Source organism: Podarcis liolepis (assembly GCF_965112155.1).
Source record: "Podarcis liolepis genome assembly, chromosome: 2".
Lineage (NCBI taxonomy): Eukaryota > Metazoa > Chordata > Lepidosauria > Squamata > Lacertidae > Podarcis > Podarcis liolepis.
In genome coordinates, this window is record NC_139555.1 from 69,875,021 (window position 1) to 69,893,597 (window position 18,577).

The 18,577-nt window shown below is 41.9% G+C and overlaps 1 protein-coding gene across 2 annotated transcripts in view; it reads left to right on the top strand.

Moving 5' to 3' along the window:
• The window catches only part of DAG1 (dystroglycan 1), a 64,049-nt gene that overhangs the window by 31,342 nt on the left and 14,130 nt on the right, over positions 1-18,577 (top strand). For both annotated transcript variants that reach the window (XM_083488597.1, XM_083488596.1), the window contains exon 2: positions 11,174-11,574. In XM_083488597.1, the coding sequence (XP_083344723.1) occupies positions 11,296-11,574 (279 nt within the window). In that variant the 5' untranslated portion in view covers positions 11,174-11,295. The remainder of the gene's footprint in view (positions 1-11,173; positions 11,575-18,577) is intronic.

The window sequence follows — 18,577 nt, forward strand, 5'->3', positions numbered from 1 at the left end:
CCTGGCCAGCCCCAGAGGCACCATTCACCTGTGGAGCTTGTAGCCAGGGGAGCTGCAACAAACAGCCGTACAAGCTTTTGGGAGAGGGCATCAGAGGAAGGGAGGGAAGGAAAGAGGGACAGAGGCCAGTGTTGCCCATGGCACCCCTGACCATCATTCAAGACACCCCAGGGTGCCATGGCACACTGGTTGAAAACCACTGCTGTAGGTTCTTGTCAAGGTTTATGTACTTTTAGATGTTGCAAGAGAATGCATTATGCAAAATAATTGATTACTACATTATTTGCTTGCTTTGCATAAATGTAAGTTTGAAAGTTCAGATTTTATTTTTTATCTTTAAACTGATTTTGGGGGGTATAATCTGGAGCAGGGTGAGGAAAGTGTATACAAATTAGATCTGGGAGTTTTAGATGATTTCTGTCAGGGTGGGACAGGAAGCTTGTGGGGGGCACATATCCTTGGACACAACCTGGAGCTGTGGGCTTGTGGTGTGCGAGGTGAGAGCAGCTTTTTCCAAAGCTCAGGTTCATGAGAACATAATTTCAGTGATCGGTAAATGAGAAACTGACATACCCTGCTGTTGATTGTGACTGCCATTTATCAGTCTTTGGGTTTCTCTGCTTCACTTCACAGTGGCAGAGGTGAGAAAAACGACCCTCTGAATTAATGTAATATTAATATTTAATTCTGGGAAACACAGCGTGAATGCACAGTAAAATTTCTTAATGCTAGCATATTTTAGTTGTTTAAATTAAAAACCTTCTATTTTGTTTTTATTTGCCTATAAATTCTATAAATAAATACAGATCTACATATCCAGGTACGTTGGCTTATTTTCTTATTTAATACCCCTAAACAAAAAAAGGACAGGAACTTCCACCCCTGCCAAAAAAAACCCAATTTGTAACACCAGAACCTACAACCAGGTAAAATATGCCCCCTAAATATTTCCAAGTCACTTCTCCTCCCCCAAATTCACCAGACAGTGGCAGCATTCCTTTTCCCCCTCCTACACAGGCTGCAAAACAAAGCACTGGCCTCCAGCTGCCCTGCCCTCCTTTTCCTATGAAGACTTTCCCTGAGCCCAGAGGCATTCTGGGGAAGGGAGAGGAAGAGGGCAGGGTGACTGCAGGTCTGCACTTCTCCTTTTAGCTATCCCAGCCATCACCCAAGATAACAGAAAAAAACACCCACCCACACCCACCAAACCCTCAAATATTAAAAATCAGGAGGCACATGACCTAAATATTGGCCCTGAAGACTAAAACCTCTCAACACATGATGCATTGCTCATTCCTTTATTAACACAATATACTTAATATGCTACTCAACATGCACAAATGCTTTCTGAGATAAGTGGAACCTAGAAGCACTGGGATCAGGGCTGCTGTGTGCTTAGTTTTATTTAAACAGAAGTAGTTGATGAAAAGAAAATCATACAAAGCTTATGCTGGTACATGCTTTCACCAGGTACATGGGACAGGTACATGCTTCCCCCATTCAGTTCTCTGCAGAGAAAGCCTCCTATAAGATGCATAGTGCTGCACAGGACTGTATATATTTGCTACACTTGTACCCCAGTTTTCCTCTAAAGGGCTCCAAGAAGAATTTTAGCTTTTGCAGATCTGTAAGGAACATTAGACTGAGAGAGACTTCCCACGGCCACCCAGTGAGCTTCATAGTTGAGCAAGTATTCACACCTAGTTGTCTCATATCTAGGTCAAACACTGTAGCCAGTACATCATGCTGACTCTGACTAAACAGGAAGTATCAGTGGCTAACAAATTCATGTATGGTTTGAATTAGTTTCGGCAAAAAGTCGAGGATAGGACAAGACCTGTTCACAAACACCCAGAGTTCTGTTCCAGGTCTACAGCCCGCAGTGTGTGCTTTGCTGGTATGGTTGTACTGTACTGATTTTCCATTGTAACATAGAAATTTAAGTTTTAAAAAAATGAATAGCAAATGAGCTTTAGCTGGATTCTGCATTGCACAGATGCATGCTTTCGCTTACATGGATGGAAAATGCACCCAAGTTAGCTAAATGCAAAAAAATTGCAATACACTTACCCAGTACGGGACTACTTAATTTTACTCAGCCACGAATGATCACCAGTTAAGAAAAAGAAGATGGACTCCACAAAATTGTGTTGAAAATGTAGTGTGCCTGCTAATTAAAATTCCTCTTTTCTGTTCCCTTCCCTTCTCTACCTCATACCCTCTTTTCTGTATTTGAATATGGCCAATCTTAAAGTAGTTTTGCATATGTTTTGATTTGATTTGTGTTTCATGTCATCTTTTTGTAATGCATGAAGGCTTACTCTGAGAAGGAGAGCAAAGTCCAAAACCACTTCTGTAGTCAGCATTACTTGCAAAATCACTTGCAAAGACTTTCCTGAAAACGACCAAGTCTTGTGATGCCTTAAACACTGTCAAAGTTTATCCTGGTATAAGCTTTTGTAGATGGCAGCCCACTGTTTCAGATGCGTTTGTATTTGCAGCAGAGATGCATATCTACGGTTGGGGGAAGGGGAATTATAAACTTTAAGTTCAGGAGGAAATAAAATGCAGAATGTGATAATTATATTCCGTTAAATAGGCATCCTGGCCAATTGAAACAAGCAGTGTGATATCCTAATTTGGTTCACAAGAAAGAATTCATCAAGAAGTTTGATGCTAATCCAACAGTTTCATGTTGCAGTTTCCCTTTGGCATTCTATCATGGCTATCTTATGATCTGTTAGAGTGTGGTTGAAATGTTCCCCCACTGATACTGACATTTCTTATCTCAGATTCGTGCCCTTTTTGGGGGGAAAGCAGCAATCTCTAATTATTTGATCAAATTTTTATACTTCCCTTAATTAGATCTCAGAACAGTTTACAAAAGACAGAAATTTTTATTCATATGGTGACAACACACTTTAGATATGCATCATTTCGCAACACAATAATTCAGTTTTGCATCATTTCGCTACACAGTAATTCAGTTTTACTAGCAAACCAGAGTTTAAACTAACCCCTTTCTAGCCCCTGGAGGAGAGTGGGGAGCATTCACACGACACACCTACATACTGCAGTCGATACACTAACATGTCACAACACACAGTTCAGTTCTAGGGGAAGGGAATTCCACAGATGTGTTGCTGTAATCAAGAAGGTATTTTCCTGTATCATCACATTCACATCAAGCTATGCCCAGCAGTGCTACCATGTGAAGGGCCTTCCTAGCAGAATTTAAGGCTCAGGCCAAGACATTTCTTCAAGTATTTGGGACCTAAGTCATGTAAGACTTTATATGTTAATGTCGAACCTTGAATTGGGCTCAATAGCATTCTGCCAGTCAGTGCAGTTTTCACAGGAGTGGTGTGTTACGATTCTGATTAAATACACCACTCAACAATCTGGTGGTCACATTTTGCACAAAATGCAGTTCTCAGATCTTCACAAGGTAGCCCTACCAAAGCTGGTGGTGTAGCTGGAGCTAGACATAGGCAATCCTTGCCACTAATGCCATCTGGATCTCCAGTGACTGTGTTGAATCATGGAGAAGCCAATTAACTATATACCTGCTTCTTCAGTGGATGATCTAGAGCAGGCCACCTCTCCATGTAGAAGGGAATTGTTGGCAGGTGGCTTGTATTATATTAGAAGCTGTGATGGGAATGATGTTATTAGATCTTGTAATGTTGTGGAGTTGACATGGGGACAGAGGCAGGGTTTCTGGAAGTGTGGCAGGGTCTAGTGGCTTGATGTCTGTTTTATGGCCAGTTGTTCATGAGTAGCTGTTCTAGGTTAAGAGGGTGTCTCTATACAAGTGTGGGCCTGCCACCCAAAGCTTGTGAGAAGAAAGTATGCTATAGATCATTATATATTTGATTAGTTTTAACTGGGAGCTGAAAGTGACAAGTGGCGATCTGTAGTTTTCTCTTCTGGATATGCACTATAGTAGAATAGTCCTGTGTACCATGCATTGCATGGGTGTTGGATTCCAAGGAATGTCTGGTGAAAATTTGAAAGTCTCAGTTCTCTGTCTGAGTCTGTGAACAAATGCAATTGTAGGGCTTGGCTGTAGACATGTGGATTCTTTTGTGGTGTGTTCTGAGTGGAAGCTAGTAGCTTTCCTATATAAACTGGTGATTAGATGTCCATCGTGGCCTATTCTATACTCTACACACACCTATAGATTCCTATAGATGCGTGTTACTTGCCCAAGTGCAGTTTGGCGCTCTGCGGTTTCTCTTACAGTTGTAATAAGAGTCTAATGTAGCGCAACTTGGAAGAGAAGTGTGACACTTGTTTCATTACTCCTGCCCACTTGAGGTTATTTTAAAACTTTTATCTACTTCTAAGAAAAGTTCCTGGTAATGTCATAGAATCATAGAATCATAGAGTTGGAATAGACCACAAGGGCCATCGAGTCCAACCCCCTGCCAAGCAGGAAACACCATCAGAGCACTCCTGACATATGGTTGTCAAGCCTCTGCTTAAAGACCTCCAAAAAAGGAGACTCCACCACATTCCTTGGCAGCAAATTCCACTGTCAAACAGCTCTTACTGTCAGGAAGTTCTTCCTAATGTTTAGGTGGAATCTTCTTTCTTGTAGTTTGGATCCATTGCTCCGTGTCCGCTTCTCTGGAGCAGCAGAAAACAACCTTTCTCCCTCCTCTATGTGACATCCTTTTATATATTTGAACATGGCTATCATATCACCCCTTAACCTCCTCTTCTCCAGGCTAAACATGCCCAGCTCCCTTAGCCGTTCCTCATAAGGCATCGTTTCCAGGCCTTTGACCATTTTGGTTGCCCTCCTCTGGACACGTTCCAGTTTGTCAGTGTCCTTCTTGAACTGTAGTGCCCAGAACTGGACACAGTACTCCAGGTGAGGTCTGACCAGAGCAGAATACAGTGGCACTATTACTTCCCTTGATCTAGATGCTATACTCCTATTGATGCAGCCCAGAATTGCATTGGCTTTTTTAGCTGCCGCATCACACTGTTGGCTCATGTCAAGTTTGTGGTCAACCAAGACTCCTAGATCCTTTTCACATGTACTGCTCTCAAGCCAGGTGTCCCCCTTCTTGTATTTGTGCCTCTCATTTTTTTTGCCCAAGTGCAATACTTTACATTTCTCCCTGTTAAAGTTCATCTTGTTTGTTTTGGCCCAGTTCTCTAATCTGTCAAGGTCGTTTTGAAGTGTGATCCTGTCCTCTGGGGTGTTAGCCACCCCTCCCAGTTTGGTGTCATCTGCAAATTTGATCAGGATGCCCTTGAGTCCATCATCCAAGTCGTTGATAAAGATGTTGAATAAGACCGGGCCCAAGACAGAAACCTGTGGCACCCCACTAGTCACTCTTCTTAAGGATGAAGAGGAACCATTGATGAGCACCCTTTGGGTTCGGTCAGTCAGCCAGTTACAAATCCACTGAGTGGTAGCATAGTCAAGACCACATTCTACCAGCTTCTTTGCAAGAATATCATGGGGCACCTTGTCAAACGCCTTGCTGAAATCAAGGTAGGCTACATCCACTGCGTTCCCTTCATCTACCAGGCTTGTAATTCTGGCAAAAAACGAGATCAGGTTAGTCTGACATGACATATATAGCATAATTGAGCTACTTAAAGAAAATGTTGCTGGTCAGTGTGGCTTTGCTCAGCTTCTTGCCTTCGTACCACAGTGCTTTCCCTTCACATAGCTGCGAACAGAACCAATTTAAAGCAGTAGTGCAGCTCAGTTGCAGGATCTTCAGTGCATTTGAAGAGTTCACTCTATAGGACAGGCATGTAACACAGATTACCAAACAGAAGTCACTAGGGAGCAAAAACCAGAACATTAAAATTGGAATGAATGTACTTCATGTGGTTAAATCTATTCACCTTGGATATCTAATGACATCTAAAGGAAATACTAGAATCTCTCTTTTAGGATACTGTAGTAGTTCTGAATGCTTCATGCAAAGCAGTGTACAAGACTTATTTGCTAAAAATACTTTTCTTCACCTCTTTGAAAAGCAGTAGGGTTCATATATTGGGACCACTTCCTTTCATGCATGCAGTGTACATATGATAGCAGCAGAATAATCTTATACCACAGAGGAGGAACAGTGGCGGGTAGTGTGAAGAGCTTTCAAATAGTTTATTTTAACTTTGCTGAGACTAAGAATAAATGAACTGGAGGATAGCCTCAAAACATGTTGTCACAATAAAGAAATGCCTTAAGTTTCAAGAGATGAGGAATTTTGAAGTAGCTATACCATGTACAACTCAAATCCACTTGGCCAACTTCAAAACAGCCCTTTGCTTAAGATAATGTCTATGTAAAAAGGAAGGCATAAGTACAAAACTATGAGCAATTATGCAGCTTTACTTCCTTGCACAATCTATATGTTAAACCAGAACTGTCTGAAGTACTGCGTGTTTTTCACTTCAGAACATTCATTATCTTGTGTCCTTCCCTTTGGTCTACTTGATTACATACCTGAAATGTGATTAGCAAGACTAATATTTGCATAGTAACCTTGGTCCTAAAGCATCCCAGGGAGTCAGAGTAAAACTTCCAGTTTGCAGAACTTGTGGTCCAAAGGTCTTGCATATTTTGGTGCTGTGGAGTATCGAGGAAAGGAATTTAGATTAAGGAGGGATTTGGGGTGAAAAGACTCTCCAAGGTTAGTTCTTAGCCTCTGGGAGAAATGTGTTCCTGTTAAGAGATGAAATTGGTTCAAGAAAATCTATCTTTCTGAGGAGTATTGGCATTACTGGCAGGGGTGAAGGTTACATGAAGGCCTTCCTGGGCTTTCCCCCCTTGTATGCATCTATTTTTTTAAAAAAAATATTTTTTATTAAAGATTTTATTGGGTTATAAAAATACGTGCATTGTCTCTATTTGCAACCCTTATATGTATCTTGAAATGTTGGTAGTAAATCTCATATGGGTAGAAATGTAACTGCTTAGAGCAGTTTTTCTAGAAGGCTTTGATATGATTTCTTCCTGCTGTGGGATTGATGACTTGTATAATATGCATTATCTGGCCTTACAAAATGGTGTAAGTTTTTACATAATTTTGGAAGCAGCTTTCTTTTCTTTATTATTTATTCTGTTTATATCCCACCCTTTATCAAAAGTTCCCAGGGTGGTGTACAGCATTAATAACACATTTTATGGACTATTGATAATAAAAACATAATAAAAGGCATAATAACAGTCAGCATAATAATAAACTAATCATAATAACAGTCAATTGGCCTGGCTCCCACCACAAAAAAGGCTTTAACAGGCCATTCAGTGGCTAAAGGCCTGGCTAAAGAAGAATGCTTTTGCCTGGTGCCTAATGTAATGATGGCACCAGGTGAGCTGCTCTGGGGAGAGCATTCCACAGTTGGGGGGTCTCTCTCTGAACCCATCAAGGAGGAGGGACACAGAGAGTGGCATCAGATGACAAACACAGGGTCCAGGTCACTTTGTATGAGAGGCGTTCCTTAAGGTATTGAGGGGCTTTCGGGGCTTCCCTTAACTTATTTGGTTTTGGAGGCCAATGTTTTGTTCTCTTTGCTGTTTGCAGTTGTTGTATGAAGATTTATGCATTCTGTCACAAGCAGTTGTTGTTTGCAGTTGGTGTTTTTGTTCATAAAGACTAATGTTATGTGCTCTAATGTGGTTCTGGCCAACAGCACTCCTGGATCATATTCTTCCAATTAAAGTAAGCACAATTTGATAAATGGAACCTGTAGGTGTTTGCTCCCAAATCCAGGTGGGCAACACATTATGTAAACATGAGCTGGTGGAAAGGCAATGCCTGCATTGCCAAGTGTTAAGGTTTTTTTTTGTTTTTCAAAGAGCCATGGAGCACTGAAGTGACCGGCTTTCTTTGATGTTTGGACCTTGAATAAAGGTATACTTTGTTTTAGATTATTTTCCTGTTCATTTCAGAAACTTCCGCACAGTCTTTAGTACTGCAGTGTGTAAAGGACTAGGTGCCTGATTTGCAAGGCAGCTTTGCTGATCTTGTAGTAAGTAGTTCGTCCAAAGGAACCATTAACACATTCAGTATTTGCTCCCTCCAATAACAAACTCATGTTGTGAGTGCTGTCGTAAATGGTGTCAAAACAGAGCCACTCACAAATAAGAGGCAGCTATTGACATACTCTGGGGAACCATGAGGACCAGAAGGAGAGAAGAATAGAATGCCTTGCTTAAATTCCTTTACAGCTATAGTATATTGGAGAAGGGCCTGGCTGCCTGGCTGGCTGGCTGGCTTGGTAGGAATCCTGAACAGGGACACTTCTAGAAGGAGGTGTTTCAACTGGGCCTGGGTGATGTATAGCGGCTTCACCCAGCAGTATATTGCAAGTGAAACCAACACTGCTTCTGAGTCCCTCTGCTACCAGTGCCACTTTCAGCATTGAGCCTCTGGTAGCAGAGGGACTCAGGAGCAGCAGTGGTTTCACCCGCGATATACTGCCGGGTGAAGCCACCATTGCTCTGCCCCTTATACTGCAGAGAGAGGAGCAAGCTGTACCACCAGGCCCGATACAGCTTGTTCCTCCCTCAGCTTCTTTAAACTGCTTCTGCCCTAGCTCTCTCAGCTGTGGAGTGGGGGCCGTTTAATGCTCAGCTGAGCCGTGCAAAGAAGCTCTGAGGTCCCTCTGACTAGACGAAGTCAAATCCAGTTATATTCTATAAGTATCTTTTTTCACTGCTCTAACCCATTAGTCTTCAAAAGAACTCAGTGGCTTGAGCGTACTTCCCAGATTCTCCATCCAGGTAGCTTTTAAGACTGAGCCTGCTCATTTCAATGTACATAATTACGCATTTGTTTCCAAGATAGATGCATCAAATGGCATAGTTGTGGGGAAGAGGCCCCTCCCTCCCTGCACCTGTAATGACGCCTTAACAGCTGCTTGAAGATGCTGGTGGCTTGAAGGGGGAAGTTGGGTAGCTGAAATTTCTGCCCCACCCACAAAGTGGAGTCTTCCCATATTAGCATATGGTGCAGTTGCCACACAGTGGGCGTGGAGCTTCTGCCCAAAGCATAAGACAACATTAATGCATTGGGTGTGCATTTGCACTAATGTGGCTGAAGCTACCTCCATAGTTGCTGTCTTTTAGCCTCATAGATGCTTTTGAATTATGGTGCTGGAGGAGACTCTTGAGAGTCCCATGGACTGCAAGAAGATCAAACCTATCCATTCTTAAGGAGATCAGCCCTGAGTGCTCACTGGAAGGACAGATCCTGAAGCTGAGGCTCCAATACTTTGGCCGCCTTATGAGAAGAGAAGACTCCCTGGAAAAGACCCTGATGTTGGGAAAGATGAAGGGCACAAGGAGAAGTGGACGACAGAGGACAAGATGGTTGGGTAGTGTTCTTGAAGCTACCAGCATGAGTTTGACCAAACTGCAGGAGGCAGTGGAAGACAGGAGTGCCTGGCGTGCTCTGGTCCATGGGGTTACGAAGAGTCGGACACGACTAAACTAAACAACAACAGCCTCATAGTCTGCACACACTGACACCGTGATGCTCCTTCCTGTGTTGTCTCCCCTTCCTCCACACTCCAGACAGAAATTACTACTGCCCCAAGGCTACCAAAATGTAGTAAGAAGCACATTCATGCATTCAAATATTGTCTAAGCTATTGGTTCAGACGCTTTATTGTGCATTGGAATGCATACATGAAATGTTAACCCGCAGATCAGTATTCTTCCAAATTGGGTCAGAACTTGTTCTGACACAACTTAGTGCATGGGAGGAATGTTCCCGTTCACTAGAGAAGGTGTGCCTAACTGGGAGTTGTTGTAATCACATCATCACTTTGGTTCATGAGCTTTAAGGAAGCCTTCTATTACTCATTGACCTTGAAGATCTTTCCTTTAACGGTTTTATCAGAGCAAATGCTAGTCTAGTTTATTATTTACGTATTATCTGAGCAGTTCTGGGCCTGTGCTTTTTACAAGTGTACATAGAGCAAAGTGTTCGTATAAACTATAAAGACATTGCTCGTCAGTGTAGATTCTTTTTAGCTGGTGAAAGACAAGCTTGCATGATGTGTCAACGCCCAGCAAAGCTATTACATTTGATACCTTCCCCTATTAAAAGCAGTAGTATTGAAAATGTCTGCTACCTAATGAAAAGGTCGTCTGTGTACAGTATATAAATATGGATAGAGCTAATAAAGGACCCCATTTATCTTTTTGTTGCAACTTCTGAAATTGGAAAATATTGAAATTTTTGCAATACAAAAGTGAGAAGCGTGGGGGGGGGTCTCATATCAAGAGGGGATTCCAGTCAGAGAACGTATGGGTAGAGATATGCACCTGCCTAATAAGGAATACAGAGCGAATGTATTCACGCAGGATGGAATTCTGTTGCTCTTCTGCAGGAAGTTTCATGTACCCAGATGTGTTTAGGCATTTTGTCTCTGGTCCATGCAGCAGGAAGCCTATTTTGCAAATAATTCTTGCAGCATTCACACCTCTCAGAATATATAGACACAATTCTCTCAAGCAACATGGTGTTTGTATGGAATTTCCTACGCAGAAGCAATGTCTGGGTAGCAGTGACCTATGTAAAACAGCTGTCATCTTTAGTACTTGTTTGTGACATTCCAATTTGGGGCTAGGAAAACTGTAGTGTGGAGTTGAGCTCAAAGTAGCGGAACTAAATGGCATGCAACGTCTTCCACTAATGGCTCTTAAGTTATGATAATTAAAGTGCAAACTCCCTGTGCAAACTTACTACTGTTTTCTTGAAAGATTGCCCCGCTCTATGATACATCGTTTGATTTCTTCCTTTGTTCACATACTTTTATGACTCAGTAAAGATATAGGGTATGGGGAGTGAATAACCTGGAAACATTCAATGCTGCAGCGCTGCTGAAACCAGGAAGTTATAAACTGTTGCAGAAAATTGGATGGTAGGCCCCTGGGAGCTCCATGTAAAAGCGGAAAATGATGAAGACATTGTGGGTGTGGGAGGGTCAACAAAAGCCTTGACAGAAAGATTGAACTGGACTGGGGCAGAAGCTGGAGAATTTTGAATGTAGAGGGAGAGTGCTTTGGGCAGTTGGGCTTCAAGCTTCTGAAAGGCTTCATGCACTAGCCAGATGACAGAACCTTAGTCAAAGGGTCATCATGAAGTTTGTCTTCACCTGCTCATTGACTCTGTGTGTGTTTCTCTTACAGGTACCAAGACTAGCAACAATGAATCTGGTGTGAAGGATTGGTGACTGCACGGCTCTGTTTAGCTTGCTGGGCCCTGGATCTCTTTTCTGGCTACAACGGAGTACTTGGCACGTGCTGAGAGAATGACTCTTGGATTTATACAGCTGTCCCCAATACTGGGGAGGACTTTGCTAGTGCTAATGGTGACTACTACTGTTAAGTGCCATTGGCCTAGTGAGGCCTCAGAAGTTGTACGGGACTGGGAAAACCAGTTAGAGGCCTCCATGCATTCGGTGCTTTCGGATCTCCGAGAGAATGTGCCAGCGGTGGTGGGAATTCCTGACAGCTCTGCTGTAGTGGGTCGTTCCTTCAGAGTCACCATCCCAACAGAACTAATAGCTTCTAATGGCGAAATTATCCAGGTGAGAAGTTTGGGGCTGTAATATCTTCTGCCGTATATTTACTTCTATCTTACTAGTCTTTGTCTTCTCTCTCTCCTCAATGGGTTTGCTTAGAAATTGACTTTTACATCCAAATGTCACAGAGACTAAGATCAGGATAAGTATTGACTATACTATTTTGTCTAACATGATCCTATTTTGAAATCTGGGTTGACTTTTCATGGAATTTGAAACTTGATGCTAGGGGAAGAGAACTTGTCATAAACACGCTCCAAGCATAGTCACTTTCCTAGGTATAAAATTTTTGCATTCCTCTTCTAACTTTGGTAGGAACAGGCAGCCATGATGTACTTTCCTGGCCTTAGGATGCTACAGTGCCTGCCAAACCCAGCTTTAATTTATTAGTTGTATTATAATTATTTCATTATTGCATATTGATATTTTTATTAACATTTTATTTTTAAATGTAATCTTATTGTTTATTTATGAATCGCTTTCCATGAGACACCCCAAAGCAATTTGCAATAGAATAAAAACATGTGCAAAATACACATACACAAAAACAACTTTAAAACAATTATTTTTATAAGGACAGTTTAAAAAGCAACAGCACATACAGTGGTACCTTGGTTTGCAACCGCTTTGGATTACAACCAATGTCAAACCTGGAAGTGTGTGTCCCTTTTTTTGGATTACAACCCATTTTTGGGGGGGAGGCCCCATTGGTGAAAGCGTGCCTTGGGTTACAACCTGTTTTGGTTTACAACCGGACCTACAGAACGGATTGTGGTTGTAAACCAAGGTACCACTGTATATCAAACCAATTCAAAAACCAAGATAAAGATTTCAGAAGGCTTATTGAAAGAGGAATCATAGAATTGTAGAGTTGGAAGGGGTCCCAAGGATCATCTGATCCAAACAACTGACATACAGGAATCTCAACCAATTCATACATGATGGATGGACATCCAACCCCTGCTTTAAAACTTCTCAAACTTTGCATTCTATGTGAGGCTTTGTACACCCATACCTGCACCTTGAAGTTAGCCTAGTAGATGACTGGCAGGCTGTGTAATTCTTTCAGCACCGGCATAATATTCTGCCCTGGTGAGCAGTCAAGCCATTCTGCACCAGCTGCAGCTTCTAAGTCAGTCTGTCTAGCAGTCAAACCTGATAAAAGGCACTGTTAACCATCCAGGTCACCTGGGCCTCTAGCAATAGAGACATCCAGACTATAAAGCTGCTCCGTCTGTATAGCCCCATTCAAAGTAAGCAATTAATCAGTTATCCAGACTTGGAACTGCTCTCACACAGTGCCTCCATTTTGAAAGAGTCAGTTTATTGGCCCTCACCTAGCCCACCACTGAGTCCAGGGCTTGCATGGCCTGTCACAATTCAAATGTTACAGACAAATAATGTATCATTTCTCCAACTGGAGAGGTAGCTGTGGTAGTGATGTGAAACTTGCTGTTCTGGGGGAAGGTGTTGCAGTGCCGAAAGAGATAAATTCTGCCACTAGTCAGTCAGCCAGCCTGCCTAAACAACAGCTTTTCAGCCAAAAAGTTGAGGCTGTATTAGAAAGAACCTAGAATCATTTATGGGATACAAGACCTGTAAATAATCAGGAAGTACTTGCTGACTTTGCACTCATTCCTGCCCCTTCTTCCTTGTTTTTAGTTAAGGAACCACTTTTTTATTTCTATTTAAAAAAAAAATTAAATGCAATAAAAGCAGTGAAAGAGCCACAAAACAGCACAGGAAAAACCCCGAATACAGCAAACACAAAAATTTAACCACAGCAATTTGTACCAGAATGGGAGCAACCATTTATTGCCCAAAAGCATTCCCGAAAGGGAGGTTTGGACCATCTTGTCACTTGCTTGTCTTTGTGTTGAAAGAGCCTGTGTCTTTGAGTGGAGGAAGGAAACAAGGCATATATGAATAATTGACTGCACTGGGATTGTGGAGAGTATGCAGAAAGTGTTAGTTAAAGGGTTAGTCAAAGATGCAGAGCCCCCCTTGCTGGAACCTCTCAAACAGAGATAATTCAGAGGTGATCATAACTTTTTTTGTGCCTTGTGCTTTAAAAAAGGTTCTTGGCATGTAGTCAACTGTCTGGTTGCCAGGCCTCAACATGGGCTGGCGAAAAGAGATATCATTCATACCCATGCTCATTCTTTTATATCTTGAAAGACGTGTAACTTAGTTACTGAGGCTTCCTTCTCAGTTTTTGTGCAAGTTTTTGTCCAAGAACTGCTTTGCTATCCTGTGCTGAAACTACTAGTGCTTTGCTAGCAACATTGTTGACATGGTACATTCATAGAAAGCCAGATGGGTGTTGCCTTACAGAGCTTGAAGGTCAAGAGAAAGTGATAGGTACTGATAACTGAAAGTAAGGGGCAAGAATCTGCTTGTAATCTGTTAAGTAGTTCCCAAACTGTAAGAGCAGTTGTAGTCCTGCTTCCCTTTTAGGATATTTAGTTTTAATCACTAAGATGCTCAGAGATCTTGAGATGCAACTTATTTTAGGCAATGCCAGAGGTGTGTTAAGCTTGGACAACCTCGGAGGATTCACAAGACCTACAGAACTACAGGCTGAATTTCAGTGCAGGATAAAGGCAGCCTGACATCTTCTCAAAAGAAGAAATCGTATCCTGCCCAAACTTCCTATGCTGACTGTGCTAAACGCCCAACCTATGCTTGGAAACGTGCGAAATTATTTTATTCATCTTGCTTTATGCAGCATCTATAGGATTTAAAAACCAGGAGGACTAATAACAATTATGGCCTGTAATCTGCATAATACAGGCCATTGAAATTTACTCAGTAACTGAATTAGTAATCAGCATAATCTGCTCTTCTATTTTACAAAAGACTGCTTTTCACTTAAAATCATGGGGTAAAAAAACCCCAAACTACTTTCATTTTTGGTTAATCAGCCCCATGCCCAAGTTTATGCCTTATTTTGCAGTCTTATTTCTGACATCCGTGACCTGATATGTGCCTCACTTACTGTATTTTTCTCTCTGTAAGACGCACCAGACCATAAGACGCACTTAGTTTTTGGAGGAGGAAAACAAGAAAAAAAAATATTCTGAACCCCAGAAGCCAGAACAGCAAGAGGGATCTGGCTTCTGGGATAGCGGCGCACAGTGTCTCCCGGGCAGCGGGAAGAAGGCTCCCCCAAGAGCCGCTCTCCCTTTAAAGAGCTTGCGGAGCATGTGTGCGGCTCGTGGGGGCTTTTCCCCGAGGAAGGAGAAGGGCAGCCCTTCTCCCTCCTCGGGGAAAAGCCCCCACAAGCCACACACACGCTCCACGGGGCTCTTTAAAGGGAGCGCTGAGCAGAGCCTCCCGTCTGCACTCGCTCCCTAAGATGCACACACATTTCCCCTTACTTTTTAGGAGGGGGAAGTGCATCTTATAGAGCAAAAAATACGGTAGATTAGCTCTTTAGTGCCAAACACTTTGAATGCCTGAATATACTTAATCCCCACAGTCTTATGACATCTTAACCTTTTGGGAAGTTCTGACATGTTGAGCTCTCCACACTTTTCTAGGATAGTATTTTCAGTGTTTGTTTTTTAGACATGTGAACCTTCAATTTGGATTTGTTACCTTAGATCTGCTCTGGTCCATGGGGTCATGAAGAGTCGGACACGACTAAACAACAACACCTTAGATCTGTAAGCAAATACACAGAAATTATTTGCCCATAACAATTTCTTGTAGCCTCTTTGCCCCATCCATGTGGTATTAATTGTATTCTACCAGAATACAATATCAGAGGTATGAAAGGAAGAGAAAATAATCAGCACTTCTCTTTGCTTTACAAAAGCTTCTCTCCTTTGTCACCTGGAGGAGAGTCTTACTAACTGCAGGTCAGAGAAATGTCTGTTTTCAAGGCTGCATTGTTTTGACATCAAGGTCACAATGCCATTTTTAAATAGTTTCTTCTACCCTACATGAGCTTTAAGAACTGTGTTAGTCTTCTTGCCAAAAGGGTGCAGTCTAATACTTAAGGGACCAACAATAATTAGCAAATAATTACTCTACCTTTTTCTCTGGTCACACTGCTGAGTAAAATCTCAACAATTATTCTGCAGAGCAAAGCAGGTTCCTACTAAACAGAAGAGGCAATTATTGGGTATGTTGGTGGTGATCACTTTTGTTGAACACTCTTAAATGGAATCCCCCCTCCCCAAAAAAAACCATGTTCAGGAATAGATAAACATTTGGCAGCAGGTGTTTCTGTAGCAATCAAATGAAGGACCAATCTGGATCTGCCTTGGAAGCTACAATAGTTAGGTTCTGTGACCTCCAACAAAATGGAAGTATGGGAAAGTATTTCCTTTGGAGATGGAATCGCCTTCCTTTCAACCTCTCTGCAGTGCTGTACATACACATAACTGATGCACAGATGGTGCCATGTCAGTGAATTGTCAAGAGCAAAACCAAATCCATTTAATCTTTGGTTAATTGTTGACTCCATTTAAATGGTGTATTCTGTGACTGACGGACTAGTTGTCAATAAAGCTATGCAAAGCTGCTTTGCTTGCGCGGTCTGGAGACTTCTTTTCACAAGTCCAATAACTATCACCATCTGCTGGAGAGGCTTTTATTTAACAGGTTTATTTAACAGGTTTATTCTTATCGGATATTAAGGAGATTTCATCCCACAAACAGGATCTGAGCAGTTTTGTTCAGAGAAACCAAACAGGCCCATTATCAGCTGTGAGTGGGGTCACATGGGCAGGGCTCTGTCCCTATTAATGCAATAGCTGCACTGTGAGAGACATTCTTCTGAGGCATTTGGATGTAGCAAGGAGTTGCCATCTATGCTGCATTTTTCTCTCCTGGCCTTCTGTTAAGAAGATTAACACATGGATTTCTAACTGAACATGAACTCAAGATTAGGGTCAATGTGGTGCAAAGAGCACTTTCCGTGAAAGCTTCAAGCTAATGCAGTGGGAGCACTTGGCAGGCTGCCTGCTAACTAATGGGTTGAGAATTGTGCATGCCTGGGTCTGTGGGAACCTAATGCTGTTTGTCGTACGTAACACCTGTGGACTCCCAGGATATAAAGGGATTGTCACAGAGGCATGTACTAAGAGACTCAAAGAAGATCTTGTCCAGTTTTTCACTGGTGCAGTCATGTATGCCTCCCATTGTGACGGATTTTGGCCTTTTAGCTTCCGACAGTGAGTTCCACACTTGGAAGATATGACTCAGTCTAATTACAAACAAACTTTTCACACTGACAGTTCCTTGTCTCTCGACGTTGCCGCTCCTGAAGAGTGTCCTCTAGCATTGAATTTTAAAGAAGGAGAAGATAACCAGTAAGTAATTGTATACATGGTCTGCGTGGCTTGGATGAAGGTCACTAGCAGAAGTTTTAATCCTCCTGGCAATTCAGCCATCAGGATATCTGCTGGCTGGGGAAATAGCAGCAAGTGGTGATTAGTTGGGAGTCCAAAGCATCAATATGCGCCTAGCATCTGGTGCAAATGTTGTAGCATAGATTCTTTTTCCTTTGGCCTTTTGCTTGCAAAAAGGTCATGTGTGGAGAAGTGCCCTGTTTCAAAATTTGGCATTCTGCCCTGGACTGTGAGCAACAAAACGCAGAGCAGGATTCAGGCAACAGGTCCCTTGTTCAAGCACCCTGCTAGACTCTAGATTAAGCAAAATGTTTTCAGACCGGCAGCATTTCATCGGACAGTCAATGTTTTGCAGTGACCACCCAGTGAAATTACTGGCATGCCCTCTTGTCATATGAGAGAGGAAATGAGTTGTCCTCTGAATAGTTCCTTTATAATAAATATGGGCACATCTGGAAATGGAAGGCGTTCCAGTGGGAGTGGCAGAATGGTATTAGATGGAGCAGCTGCTCAGAACTTTGCTGAGTTTTGAACAATGTGATCTCATAGAGAAGTTGTTTATTACAGACACCAAAGACAAATGTCACTTCAAATACGGGTCATTTCCACATCTTTAAAATAGATCTTGCCGGGGTATGGTTAAATGTCTGGTATGCATAGTGGAAATATTCTAATTGCCTACTGATTATTCAGTGTTTCCATTTTCTCCAGATGACTATACTGAATGTTTTGAAACAAGAAATTAAAAAATGTGCCTTGAATTTAGCATCTGGGATGCAGTTCCACTGTTATACAATAACCAGGCATGTTCCTTACATTTTTTCGTAACACACCTAGTTGTCAGTACTACTTAGTTAGTATTCTTGAGTGAGCCTCGTAGTTCCCTCTAGTGGTTACATTGGATGTCTAGAGGTTCAGATGCTTGACTGGTGTTCCTGGGTGGTCCCAGAAGAAGGCATACTGCAGAATGTTCACTGCATATCAAAAATAGCTTTCTCGAGGTCAGCATTTGGTTTTATGCAGCTTTTGTCCTTATTTTTCCAGGATAACAATCATAGTGCATCTTTTCTTCTTAAATTTCTGACCTTTGAATCTGACTCTCTTAAAATTCATGATCAATAAAATACAGCTGTGACTAATAGGTCCCAGATGGCTTGAAGTATGTTGCATTTAGGTCTTGAACAGATGCAAGGGAATTCTAATTCAAAGTATAATAATGAATTGATCGCTACAAAATGTAGTTATGGCTACTGGTTTAGGTTTATTTTTATTTTAAAAAGGGAACATATAAACACATGGAGAATAGATCTCCCAATCAATATTAGAGCTTCCATATTCAGAAGTAGTTTATCTGATTGCCAGATGCTTGGACAAATGGTGGATGGTTAATTGCATCATGCCCTTGGAGTATCTTGAGCATTTGGTTAGCCAGTGTTAGAAAGAGTACTGGGTCATGTAGACTTTTGATCTTACCCAGCAAGGGAGTTCTTTTGCTCCTAAATTTAGAATTGAAGCAATCTTCATGAGTTGCAATCTGCTTTTCATTCACTGACTATTCCTTGTTATGCTGAGAAGTCAAAACCAACATGGCTTCAGCATTCAAGCTTGTTCAGACGGTCAAATTTTCAACTGAACATTGCCTGTTTCAG